General features: G+C 43.6%; 1 protein-coding gene and 1 long non-coding RNA gene across 2 annotated transcripts in view; both read left to right on the top strand.

Annotated features, from left to right (window-relative positions):
• The window catches only part of LOC148120953 (uncharacterized), a 42,153-nt gene extending 28,603 nt beyond the window's left edge, over window positions 1–13,550 (top strand). Inside the window, exon 2 of the long non-coding RNA XR_015738866.1 lies at window positions 11,856–13,550. This is a non-coding gene — a long non-coding RNA (uncharacterized LOC148120953). The remainder of the gene's footprint in view (window positions 1–11,855) is intronic.
• LOC125402704 (protein RoBo-1-like) lies at window positions 802–6,382 on the top strand. The gene is made up of 6 exons (XM_048437581.3): window positions 802–871; window positions 1,386–1,475; window positions 1,667–1,780; window positions 2,181–2,333; window positions 3,721–3,846; window positions 5,603–6,382. Exons 2-6 carry the CDS (start codon window positions 1,403–1,405, stop codon window positions 5,839–5,841), a joined length of 705 nt encoding a protein of 234 aa, XP_048293538.3. The 5' UTR covers window positions 802–871; window positions 1,386–1,402; the 3' UTR covers window positions 5,842–6,382.
• Window positions 13,551–14,011: the final 461 nt, after the last annotated feature.

Raw genomic sequence — 14,011 nt, 5'->3', positions numbered from 1 at the left:
CTGTGTCTGTCAGATGTTCCCTTCCATATTTCCCCAACTGAGCTGCCCGTGTCAAAATGACTCGTTCCATACTTCCATCCCTGAGCCTCAGGGCGTCTGAACAGCCATGTTTTCCCTTTCCTGTAGCCTCAGCATTCTTCAAAACTTGACATAGTGGGTTCCTAGGTGGGTTCTCCCTGATCTCCATGTCTGTCACACAGTCCTGGTTTTGAGAAAAATGTAATCATATCGGGGCAATTGCAGAAGGGAAATTGTGACTCTCTCTTGTTTTTCTCTCTTCTGCAATTAAATACGCTGACAAAGAGCTAGCAAGAGTTTGGGTAAAAACAGGGAAGAATGACAAAGAATATATTGTAAAGGAATATACTCAGTTCCTCTTTAGCAGAAAAGCTTCTGGGTCCTGGGGTTTGGATCTGGGTAGGAAGAATGGAGTTGGTGAGAGGGAATATTGAGATTTTTTTCCACTGAAGGAAAGTGGAGGATGGTGTGGAGCCAAGATCTTGCGTGCTGTAACTTTCAAGCCCCTAGAGTCTCTTCTGCAGCTCAGTGGAGGTCCAGGACCCTCATAGCCTACTCCTCTTCTGTAATTGAGTGGAGGTCCAGGACCATCCAAGCCTCCTCCTACCAGACAGAGGTCAGGAAGAGCTGTTCTCATGGTATCTCTCTCTCTAGAAGCTCACGAAATTTAGCACACTTGATTTCCTGTCAAGATACTATTTACTGTGCCTTAATCGCCAGGCAAAGGTCATCTGGGCTATAAAAGTCAGTGATAGTGAGGACAGAGCGAGTGTTTCTTTCCTCCCCTCTCTGGTGAGATCACCGCCTTCCTCTCCATCTCAACAGTCCTTTCAGAAGAGCAGGATCCTTCTTGGTGAGCATTTCCAGTGTGGGCTGTGATGCCTGGTGAGGGAGGCCAGCTGGTCGGGGAAAGGTGACTTTGGAGGTGGTGAATCCATGTCCTTAGCTTAGGGGCTGATTGTTTTTGAGCACCATGGCCCAGAACCTTCTACCACATAGAAAGCCTGCACCTGCTCCCCAAGGAGTCGTTCTTGACCCAGCCATATCAATTGTGCAGGAAGATCTAGTGCCCTCCACACCCGTGCAAGAAGAGTGAAATTTCTTCCCTGGGAAGACCCTTTCTCTTTCCCATGCCTTGGTAGAGGATATGGTATCTTTTCCAGTTTTGTATCCTTCCAAATGGCCACATCTAGCATAAAGCCAGTGTTTGTTAATTTTGGCTTCCAGAAAGAATGCGTCAATGAACAAAGAAATGACTGAATGAATGGATATATAGATAAACAACACAGTCGGGTGTGCGGGTTGCTGGATGACAGGTCTGAGCCCCGTAGCTCTGACCCCATTGTCCTCTCTTGCATCTCATTCAGTGTTCACAGGAGTCACCATGGCCTGGTCCTCCAGCCTGAAGAGCGTCCTCACAGTCTTTGTCTTTACCACCTTGGCTGTCACCTCTGTGGGTAAGACTAAACTTGGCATTTCTTTCTCCTGAAGAAGGGAGAGGTCAGGCGAGCAGTCAAGAGCCTTGAGGAAGTAACCCGCCAGATGAGACTCCAGTGGTCTGTCTAGCTCCTCACAGCTTCTTGTCCTAGGAAATGTTAGCTGCATGACTCCGATTACCTTTTAAGTGATGTGTATTTCCTTCTTGCAGAGAGTTACCAATGTGCAGTACAACAATGTGAAGGTACAACGTGTCCTGAAAGTGCAAGTGTTTGTGAAACCACTAAAGGCTGCTTCACTGAAATACAGAGATTTGACACACCGTGTAAGCCAACCCTCACACCTCGAGTGTCCTCCAGTTTATCTTTGCTTCCTTTCCAGGATGAGACTGGGACCTGGGGTTCTGGGAGGCGTTGGAGATGGAGCATGTGCTTGTTGTAGGACCTGGGTTCTACATAATGAGGACCATTCGGGTGTGACTCCCTTCTTACTTTCACACTATTGGGGATCAAGCTCAGGGCATCACGCATTCTAAGCATGTACTCTACCACCAGTCACCCCCTTAGTAACAAATGGTCCCTCTGTTGGTTCGTTCTCTGAAACAGACCATTGTGGATGGAGGGACTCTTGGAGAAGAGCAGTACTCAAGGCAGAGGGCATGAAGGGACAGGTTCTTTACCACTAGCTCAGAAGGAAAATTTACTTAGTGGTTCAATTTTGTGCAGCTTCTGCTACAAACCAGATGTTTAAGCAAAAAGGTTGTTCTAGAGACCCATGTAGTGAACTGGAATTCTCAGCCACGCTGGGGGATCAACGGAGATTTAGCTTTGTGAACCGTTGCTGCACATCTGATAACTGCAACGAAGGTGACGTAACACGTGAGTACAGCTCCGGCCTGTGCCCCAGCGCCTGCTCGGGGCTCTTCTGCCTTTCTCTGGGTGCATCTCTCTGTTGATGAGCTGCAGCCTTCCATCATGGGACACTTGCCTTCCCTTTTTGTTTGAAGCCTTCCTTTGTAAATGGTCTGAGTTGAATACACACCCCTCTCTTGAGTATGTGTGCACACAGTTGCATACATAGACTGGGTGACAGCCGGGCAGCAATAATTGGTCCTGGGTCTATTCTCTAAGTTGGTTCAATGACTCAATATGTTTAAATGCATTGCTCTGCTCCTCCAGTTGAGAGACTTTCCTTACCTTTTTTATTCCTCATCCTGGATTTTTGTATTGTTGAGATGGAGTCTTGCATATATCCAGGCTTGCATTATATTACTGAGATCAAGCAATCCTCCTTCCCCAGGCTCCATATTTGGAGCAGCTGGGAGTACAGTGTGTGTGAGCAACTATATAGGCAACGCTGGGGACCAACAGACATTTAGATATAACAACTGATAATATCTATACTGTGATAATACTGATAAGCTCAATCATTAGGGCACAATGTTAGTAAAGCTCATTTCTGTACCATGGATACCGGCACCATGGTTTCTCTGGCTATCTGTGGGTCCCTCCCTGCACTGGGCTGTGCCAGAGCTGAGTCGTCTCTTTCCTTTTGCCTGTGGCCCCGTCCTTGAGAATCGAAAGGGTGGGTACAAACCTCTTGCCTGGGTGGGAGAATGATTGACAGTTGATTGCCATGGATTGGTACTCTCTCGTTTCTCTAAGGCTATTGATTTAAATATCTCCTCTGCCCCGACTCTTCAGCTGAGAGATTTTTTCTCACCTATTTAGTCCCTCATCATTGTTTTTGTTGTGAACATGGAATCTTTCTGTGTTTGCCATGCTTGTTTTGAATTCCTCTACCCAAGTAATTCTCCATCCTTAGTCTCCTAAGCAGAAGTATCTAGGAACAAGTACATACACACACACACACACACACACACACACACACACACACACACACACACACGTCACGCTGGCACTAATTCCTCACCCTTTTGTCAGCATAGTTTTAGATGTCAGATTATCTCATTTCCCAATATCTAGGAATTTTTCTCCTGCCATGTAGAGAGGCGAGACAGAAGAGAGGTGTAGATGGGTCCACAACCATCACCACAGGATCTCCGATACCTGTGTCTTGTTCCCTCTTCCTATGGCATTTTAGTTGTATATATATATATATATATATATATATATATATATATATATATATATATTGCTTAAACATGAAAGAATTATATGGTTTTGTATTGGGTGAGGTAGTGACATTATCAGCTGTTGTTTCCTGCCCATTCCTCCAGAAAAAAACCATTTCTTCTCCATTCAGTATCTCAAGAAGAAGCCAATGGTGTTCAATGTCTTGCCTTCTATGAGGAGCCAGGCACTCAGGGCATCCTAAGTGTCCTCAACTGCATGGGAAATGAGACGAACTGTGTTGCGGTTATTGGCACAGGTATGATTGTTTCTGCAAGGATGTTCATATTGTTAAGGGCACAGCGTATCAGCCATTTATTACTACCTATGCCACACCTAGCAGGTGAAAGCAATAACTATTTATCACCAGTTAGTATCTGAAAGTCTGTGCACTGAGAACAGCATTGCTGTGTGACTATCTTAGGGTGTCTTGTCATGGTGAATTCTGCTGTTGGTATCAACTGTGATCCTTCAGATGCCCAGGGTGTCTTGTGGTTCTTCAGATAAAGAATCTGCTTCCCAGCTCATTCTTGGCATTTAGCAGGTCTCACTTTCTCTTCCCATGGCCTCTTTGTAGGTTGCCAGGGTTTTCCTAGCACATCTTCTTGTTTCCCCCTCAGAGAAGTGATGGGAGACAGACCTGGGGAGAAGTAATGGGAGACAGACCTAGGGTAATTAGTGGAGCAGAGATTTTTCAAACCTTCATCTTAGAAATGGCATACCATTTCAGTTTGTGCCCTGTTAGTCACATAGATGAACCCAGATGGGACATAGGATTCAACGCCTGGGCACCTCTGCCAGGAGTTGGGCGTGATGGGGGCAGAATATCTTAGAAACTGTTACTCCTGTAGAGCAAGGGCAGCAGGGGGACAATGGGTTGTCCCTCTAAACTTAGATTGAACCAAGAAAAGAGGTGACAGAAGAAGCGTTGAGATAGGGAATGGGAGCTAAGGGGAGCAGGGGGGAATAAACTGCTTCCCATGGAAGAGTCAAGTTTGGGCATCTGTGTTGCTGTGATATTCTGAAATAGGATCTTGACTCAGAAGTGCACAGAGTGACGTCACTTGAGTTCCAGAAGCCATCATTAATGTCATGACTCAGACCCTATCCATAAGCTCTCAGGTTTTGATAAAGTCACTGATTTTAGTGAAATATTTATAATTTCCTATGCAAGAGAAAAGTACATATTTGTTGTGAGGGACACAGGTGCGTTTCAGGGATTAACTTCAAAAATAACTGTAGGGTTTTTCTTCTGGACTGTATGCTATGGGAATGAGCTAGCAGCTCCTCATAAGAACGTGAAAGGTAGTGTGGAATTAGTGGTATTTTAGGCTGGGTTATGCGGCAGACTGAGAGTCTGACGGGTCTGGAGACAAGCTATGTTTTCATATGGAAGGAATTTTACAGAGGTCTGGAGGAGAGCAAGGGAAGGGCCCTGTGTCTGGATGAGTTGAGATGAATAAAAAAATGGGGTGTCACAGAATACAGAGGACGGTTGAAACCATCCTCAGTGGGACAGACTTCTACCTCAGTGTACCCCAGGAAACAGGCATCCAGTGTTTTCCATAATTATTTTCATAGAGATCCCTGTGCCTTCAAAGAAGGGATGTCAGTTTTGGTGGGAATCACAATATTTTCTTCAAGGGAGCCTGGATAGAGAAGACAGGTACTTTAGAAGGCTTTTACCCAATAATTGATACCCTGCACTGACCTTCTTCCATGTGCAACAAACTCATCTCTTCTCATGAGTGGGCACGCAGAGGGCCCAGTATTAGCCTTGTGTCTGAGACGCAACAGTCTCTAAATGGTTCCTTCTGTACTGGGGAAACAATGGGACCAGAGGACAGTAAGGCTGGGCCTGTGTATGGATGGAATGAAGCGGGACTCATGCATTTAGTCAAGAGGTAGAAGTTGTGGACTCTGGATCATTCTGAGCACAGTTTCCTTTCCCAATGGTTGTGGGTGAGGAGGGCAGAAGAGACGAGGGGAGACTAACTCTTGAGTCTTTTTCTTAGCAGTGGGAAGCAGTCATCCCTTTGCCTTTGTCATGGCTGGAATGGGCTGTGCAACAGAAAGCGCCTGCAACAAGAGTATGACTGTTCTCAACAGCACAGATATCCTCACCTTCTGCTCAAGTGAGTTCGCTGTGTTTCCAACCAACTCATCCATTCCAGATAGCACTGGCCTTCGACCTGCATCCATCTCAACAGTACCAATGCTGATTGTTCTCCTCCTGCTGAAAGTCTTGCTTTGACCATTCAGGCTCGGGAGATCCCACAGTTCTACACACATGTTTGGAGGGCATCCTTCAATGTGGGGAAATGAAAAGCTGGTAATTTTCAATTTTACTGAATTTCAAAATTTGTGTGTGTGTGTACATGTGTGTGTGTGCATGTATGCACATGTGTGTGTGTGCATGCATGTTGCTGGTGGAGACCAGAAGAGGGTGTCAGATCTCCTTCAGCTGGAGTTACAGGTGTTGTGAGATGCCCGATGTGGGTGCCAGGAACTGAATGCTGGTTCTCTGTAAGAACACGATTTTAATTGCAGAGCCATCTCTCCAGTCTCCTGTGATCCCTTTTGAAATGACTCCTTCTTTTACTCTTCATAGCGTGTCCAAGATGTTTGAGATGACATTCATGAAATTCTCTTTAGTCCTACTGTTGTCTCCAGTCATTCCTTGAGCCATACATCCTGTATATCTGATTATTCATGATAATCATGTCTGATTATTATTTTCTATCCATATTTGTAATTGACTCTTGCTAAGAAAATAAATTTGGATGGATAATTCAGGGCTTTGGAGGACCATTTCCCACAGTTTATCATAACACAGCACAAAAAATTTTTAGCTAGATATAGTGATACATAAGCACTCAGGAGGTTGAAGTTCATAGCACTCAGGAGGTTTAGGCAGTAGGATTATTGCATGTAGGAGGACACCGTGTTCTTTATAGTGATTTCCTGGCAGGTCAGACTATACAGCAAGACCTTGTTTAAAAAAAAACTAGAATAAAATAAAAATGAGATATTACCGGACGGTGGTGCACTTCTTCAATCCCTACACTTCAGAGACAGAGGCATGTGGATCTCGATTAGTTCGAGGCCAGTCTGGTCTACGAGAGCTAGTTACAGGACAGGGTCCGAAGCTACAGAGAAAAAAAAATAAAATAAGATATAAATAAAAGAGGAAGTTCCAGGCACCCCTGAAACTCTCTCACCTCAGAACCCTGAGCGAGGAATCATCTCCATCTATTCTGCATATTTCTGCATCTTAGAGAGATTGGCTCCAGGGTACAGGCAGTGGCTGTCTGCTAAGGAAGTTATAAATACTCGCTTTAAATTATGAAGATATTTTCTCCAAGATCTCTGAAAGGTGTCCCCTCTCGGGTCAAGGTTTGGGCCCTTGCCAGCTCCCACTGCCCTTCCTGTGTGCCAGCGAGGCAAGGGGACTTCAGGAGAAAGAAAGCTTGCAAGGAAACCAAACTTTACCATGTTCTTGTGGCGCTGACCTCCAACAGAATAACCCTGCACAGATGTGAAGGCGTAAGTCACAGACAATCCCACACCAGTTTGGAATTATGATTAATAGAATGGTTATTTATTCAAAGGGGAAAAAACTTACAGATTACCGTCCCAGACAACAGCCCCTCCGCGCGAACAGGAAAGGAGTCCAGGGGCCGGAAACGGAGCCGGAAGACAAAAGGAGAGTGGAGGACAGCCGCTGCTTTTTTTAAAGGGAGAGACCACGCCCCAATGGGCTGGTAACTCAGCGGCGGTTGGCTGAAGGAGCTGAAGGAACTCCCACAGCATCTCCCCCTTTTGTTTAAGTAAGAGAGTTCTAAGCCTACTACGCAATTATATACAATAAGTACAAACCTACAAAATTATATACAATAAATACAAATATCCTATTCTAACTAGCTTAAGTCTTGTATAACAAATAACTTGGCCAAGTCATGAAAGGAAAGTAACTACATTTATATAATCTTCAATCCCATCGAAGATCTGAGAAGGGAAATAATGTTATCTGAGTAATTAGGAAGTGCAATCAAACAACTTCCAGAACATGTACCAAATCGCAGAGACAACTGGCTACCTGGACAAACACCCAAAGTCACATTTGCAGCGTTGAAGCAACCAACTTTGGCTAAGGCCTGATGTAACTGACATACCATTTTTAAAGGCAAGAAACTTCAAAACTATCTTACCCTGTCTTGGCAGGATATGACAGTCTTGTTTTATCCATTTACGGATATTCTGTAACTCTGTCAGTAGTTGAGGTATGAGCATTTCTTTACCCAAAGGCCAGTTCTGCCAAGAAGAAAGGCTCCAGGTGGAGTGTCTTTGGTACTCAACATTCTCTCGGGCATAGATCAGTGTTGCCAGGAGTGATTGTGTCTCCCTACCATAGAACTCTGAATTAGATTAAAGGCCATTTTCTACAGCTCTTTGAAGAGGTTGAAGATTATCTATCTATACTGAATATAATCTCTATATATCTAAAGAACCTGATTAGTCTAATTATAAATGACAAACTTAGATGACTGTTGATCTATATAATTCTCAATATCTATCTAACTTAAAGACTGAGATAATAAACAAGTGTGCAATAAATGAGGACAATGAGACCTCCAAATATAAACAATGTGCAAGTATACATTGCAATATGGTAAATATATATCAATACATAAACAATATATAAGTATCTTAATCAGAGGTAGAAGTGTACAATGCAATATGGTAAATATACATATATCAATACAATATATATATACAAATACATAAAAATGTTTTAAACAGAAGTAGAAGCATGAAGCATGCATGCATAAAATAGTCAACATAATTTAACTTTGTATCAATATATAAGAATCGATACCAATATGTTTGTCTAAAAGCAATAACTCACAAGTACAAATCTATTTATCCCATAATCCAATTATCCCTCCTTTTTTTTTTTTTTTTTTTTTTTTTTTTTTTTTTTAAGATTTCTGTGCTTATAAAATTCCTCCCCCAACCCTCAACCGTATACTAATTATAACCAACCCCTAAATGATGTCCCTAAACCCAAGGACAAACTTTATTGGGAGAGGGGACGTCGTTCTCTAGAATTACTTCCAGCTGTCATGGGGGCGACGTTCTTTCTGGGGGATCCTGTGAAAGTAAAATGATGGTTAAATTTCAAGATCAATGTCTTTTAAAATTGCAAATAGTCTCTGAGTATTTTGTGGAGGTCTGGCCAGAATGTTGTACAAGATGTGCACCATTTCAGCACGTTGGAACCGTCTTGTGCAGCTGGTACCCAAAACAGGTCTTGTAGTAGCGCTATCAGTATCATGACGTCATATCAACCAGGTGGAGTTGTTGTTATGGGGCCCCATCTTCTTCCTGGAAACTTCAAATGTCACTGTAGGAAAAACTCATTGTTCATTGTGGAAAACTTAAACATTAATTATATAGACATATACATGAATACCTATATTCAATGAGAGACATGATAGATATATTTAATGAAGGTATGATAGATATGAAGAAAAGTAAAGATGTTTTCTAAACTCATATTTCTTTCTGTCCCATATCATGGCTCTTGACATGAGACAGAAACTCCAGAAACTCTGGGTTTTTCTTTAAACAACAGGCTTGGAATTAGAGAGGGACTGAGCCAGAGTCCAACTTTAAAACCAGCTCTATAAATTTAGAAATATGATTTAGTATATGGTACTTACAGAACCTATTCAGTTTTCTTGATAGTCCCTATTGGGCCGTTATTTTCCATCTGTCAGTATTCAAATATCCAGGGTCCCTTGAACTTTTCAAAGATCAGTGTTTTCCTGTGGAGATAAGAACAGAACCCTGCCCCCATTCTATATGCTTTTCTTACCACCTGTATGGTTATCATCATTGTAGATGCTGTCATTTCTCCTTTCCAAGAGGTTTCTCCTCTTCAAATCGAACCTTTATTAATTTTGATGGTATCCACAATTTTTCTTCTCCTGTGGAAACAAGAGCAAAACCCCTTCCCCAACGTAGCACATCTCCTGGCTTCCATTGAGAGGTCAGCACGTCTTTGAAATAAACAGGTTGGTTTAGTTCAGAAGTTTTTTCCGTTATCCAATGCCTCTCTGCTGCTGTTGTTCCTTTTTCATTAGCATTAAGAAAATTCAAGGTTAATAAAGCATTATGCAATCTATTTCTGGGGGTATCTTTCATCCCTTTCTGTTTGTTTAGCATATCCTTTATAGTACGATTTGATCTTTCTATAACTGCCTGACCTGTAGGATTATTTGGTATACCTGTAACGTGTTTTATATTATAATAAGCAAAGAAGCGTTTCATTTTCTTAGATACATATGCTGGACCATTGTCTGTCTTTATCTGTGCAGGTATACCCATGATGGCCATAACTTCCAATAAATGTGTGATTACCGAATCAGCCTTTTCTGAGCTCAGGGCAGTTGCCCATTGAAAACCTGAATACGTGTCTATGGTGTGGTGTACATATTTTAATTTACCAAATTCCATAAAGTGGAACACATCCATCTGCCAGATTTCATTCCTTTGAGTACCCTTTGGGTTACTCCCTGCAGGTAATGGTGTTTGATTATAGAAAGAACAAGTAGGACATCTCTTTATAATGTCCTTAGCTTGTTGCCATGTAATGGAAAACTCTTTCTTTAAGCCTTTACTATTGACATGATGTTTTTTATGAAATTCTGAGGCCTGCAGAACGCTTCCAATCAATAATTGGTCAATTTCAGCGTTACCTTGTGCTAGAGGCCCAGGCAGACCGGTATGGGACCGGATGTGTGTTATGTACATTGGACAAAGCCTATTCCTAATTATGTCCTGTACCTCGATAAACAATGAAGTCAACTCTGTGTCATCTGGTATGAATTAAGCGGTTTCAATATGCAAGATAACTCTTTCTGCATATTGTGAATCTGTAACTATATTAAGAGGTTCTTTAAAATCCCTTAGCACCATAAGAATGGCATATCATTGTATCCCTTAAATCCTGAATCTCCTGACCTACCCGTGTTTCTAGTAATTTCACTAAGGTATCAGTTTTTTGGTTCCCATTCTGGAGGTTCATTCTATCTGTTACCTTATCAAAACTTTGTGGTAACATCTGAACGTCAAATTCAACAGCCTGTACCCTTTCAGGTAACTTCCTAGTACCCTTGGACATGGAGTCAATTTTGTCTCTCATAGTATCCACTTGTTCAGATAACCCCTGATTTTCAATAATTTTAATCCTTTCAACTAGTTGTTCAATATTAGTCCGTAAAAATCGTATCTTTCTTAATGATAAAATATTGAAAAGAAAACTGAAACCTAGCAACAAGTAAATTAATATATTCCCATAGTCATATAAACCTTGTATGACATAATCCATTGTATTAATAAAGAAAACAGTAAAATTGGCGTTGGAAACAAAAACTGCCATATTACCTCTTGTCTAGTTGGCGGCGCTGTTGCCAAGTTGCGACTAGAACCACTGCAAAGGTGACTTAAACAGGTCCTGTTTCAGTGTCTGCCTTAGTATTTGTTAAAAACTAGGAAATATAAGTTGCTCAAGAAAGAAAGTTTAATTAAATCAATTCCATACACGGAACCAGAAACCCAGAATCCAGGGGTAGAAAAGAGCAACCCGGAAGCCGCGTATGCCTCCACGTGACCGAGTCGTTCTGATTCACGCCACTAAAGCACCGCACTTACAAGGGAAATTTAAAAACAACTCAGAAAAGAGCAAACCAGGCAGGCAGAGACTGTCCCGAGCCTGTGGAGTTTGGGAGGCGTGGGGTTTAACTGAACTGCTGGCTCCACACACAGGGCACAGGCCGCAGCTGAGGGAGGTCTCGTGACTAGCCGAGCTGGTAGCAAGCAGTTGAGTGGGGGGGAAGGGGGGGTTCTACAACCAAACGTGGGGCGCCAGATGAAGGCGTAAGTCACAGACAATCCCACACCAGTTTGGAATTATGATTAATAGAATGGTTATTTATTCAAAGGGGAAAAAACTTACAGATTACCGTCCCAGACAACAGCCCCTCCGCGCGAACAGGAAAGGAGTCCAGGGGCCGGAAACGGAGCCGGAAGACAAAAGGAGAGTGGAGGACAGCCGCTGCTTTTTTTAAAGGGAGAGACCACGCCCCAATGGGCTGGTAACTCAGCGGCGGTTGGCTGAAGGAGCTGAAGGAACTCCCACAGCACAGATGGACCCTCAGCTCTCAGATTTGGTTTCCAACAGGGTTCAGCACATCTCCCAAGGTTTCAGGAAGGAGAAGCATGCACAATGGCCACTTGGTATGTGAAAACTGTCTCTCTGCATCCACCAGCCCCTGCTGTGATTTCCCCTGCTGTAGACTTTCCCTTTCCTCCCTGGTAACAGCTTCAAGCCTTCTCCAAACTCAGTCTACAGTCCTCTGTAGTCCACGCTCCCCATCTTCGTGGGGTGGATTTTATGCCCCAGAAGGGGCTGTGTCTGAATATGAGAAAAGAACAGCGCTTAGACTTCTGTTTGGAGAATGTACACTTGTTTTAACTAGCAAGGTCCATTGTGTGAACCATGGTGTGGACAGAAAGGTTATATCCATTAGATGGTTTGACTGACCCACTTGAATTTCAATGGAATGCCCAGAGATAGTGGGTCCCATCTGGAACCACAGTCACTAAATGTCCCTAGGAATCTATGGGTTACTCTTGTCCTTTGCCAGGAAGCTGGAATTTCTGTTAGCTTGATTAAACCAGGGGGCATGTAGAACAAACACACTCACTGGGTTCTGGCCCAGGTAAGGGGTAAGCTTGTCTTAGCCTCTACCCTCAGGTGAACACTGCTGTGGGGTGTGCTTAATTCCTACGCCACTGCGGGTGCACTGGACTCTACACTGCTGTGGGGTGCCCTTGATTCCTACAGTGCTTTGGTGTGCCTTCGACTCCTACACTATGTGGGGTGAGCTCAACTCCTATACTACTGTGGGGTGTGCTCGACTTCTACACTAAAATCTAGAAAAAGCATGTTTTGTTTATATTTTGTTGACGGTTTTGGATTTCTATTGCAGCCATAACAAATCACAGTAAAACCGGTGGCTTGAAACAGCACAAAGCCACAGTTCTGGAGGAGTCTGAACCGAGTTTACCTGAACTAAAGTTCAGGTGTCTGCAGAGCTGATTTCACTGTGGTGGATCACTCAGAGACCCATTTCCTGTCTGTGCGGTGGTCAGGGATCACCTGCATCTTCTACACACACCCTCCACTCTGAGTCTGGCTCACAGCCTCTTCCTCTGATGCCCATTCCTTCTCCTCTGAGGACCCTGGTATCTGGCCCATGTAATACAGGGCAGTGTTGCCATCTCAGGGTCCTTATCTGCTTCTTCAAAGTCTCTCCCACCATCTAAAGATGAAGCAAATTGTGTCTAGGTTAGATGTATACTTATTTATGGACTAGAACTCAGCCGATCATAAAACCTACCAATTAAAAATATCTCAACGTTCTGTAAGGTATGCATCAGTGAGACTGGTTGAAACTGAGTGTGCTCTGCAGATGGTCCTGTACTGGGGACCTAACTAAGGGCTGTGGTCATCTTTGGGAGCAAATTCAGTTGACACAGAGCATATGAGAGAATTGTGAGAGCAGTCATTTGACAGAGTTACAGAAGGAGCGTTTCTACAAGGAACTGTGGACAGGACACACGGTCTTCCGTGTGAGGTTTGGCAAAAGCAAAGAAGCTCCCTCCATTGGTTCCTGATGAACAGTGAAACACTATGGTGCACATCAGAGACCATCATGCCAAGAAGCAATTTGCTTTTGTGGCCTAAGGATCAAGGAAGGAGTTTCTCTGCCTGCAATTTTCTCTGGTAGTTGCCACTTCTTCTTTGCAACAGGGTAGTGGCAATCAGGAACCTCTTTGTCACCTGACTCCTTCTTGGGTGTGTTCCTACAATAAAGGGTTGGCATTTTCCCAGCTCCGGTCCCACCCTTCTAATCAATGATACATGAAGCACACAGTTGGGAAGCTCCCTTGGCGCCTGTAGCTATTGCCCCACACTAACAAAGCCATGTCTGACACCATGTTGGTGTTTGAAGGAAAATGGTTCCCAAAGGCTCAGAGGGAGTGGCACTACCAGGAGGTGAGGCCTTGTGGGAGTAGGCGTGGCCTTGCTGGAGAAAGTTTGTCACTGAGGATGGGATTGAGGTCTCAGATGCTCAAATCATACCCAGTGTAACATTTTCTTCAGTGTATCTGTTGCTCTGGATGTAGGACTCTCAGCCCCTCTCCAGCATCATGTCTGCCTGCCTGGTACCATGTTTCCCATAGTTTCTCTTTACAACAATAGGAATCCTAACTACGATACAGCAGAATCCCCTACCCGTTCTCTGCGGCTACCATGCCCGCCTCTGAGTATCCCCTGACCAGCAGCCTCG

Source organism: Myodes glareolus, chromosome 9 (assembly GCF_982192425.1).
Source record: "Myodes glareolus chromosome 9, mMyoGla1.1, whole genome shotgun sequence".
Classification (NCBI taxonomy): domain Eukaryota; kingdom Metazoa; phylum Chordata; class Mammalia; order Rodentia; family Cricetidae; genus Myodes; species Myodes glareolus.
Note: the sequence above shows the minus strand (reverse complement) of the source record. Positions and strands in the feature narration are given on the sequence as shown.

Excerpts from the sequence above, each read along its gene's own strand:
- LOC125402704 (XM_048437581.3), top strand. The coding sequence starts at position 1,403 with ATGGCCTGGTCCTCCAGCCTGAAGAGCGTCCTCACAGTCTTTGTCTTT. Across the intron at positions 1,476-1,666 it reads CTTGGCTGTCACCTCTGTGG|AGAGTTACCAATGTGCAGTA; the intron begins GTAAGACTAAAC and ends TCCTTCTTGCAG. Across the intron at positions 1,781-2,180 it reads ACAGAGATTTGACACACCGT|CTTCTGCTACAAACCAGATG; the intron begins GTAAGCCAACCC and ends AATTTTGTGCAG.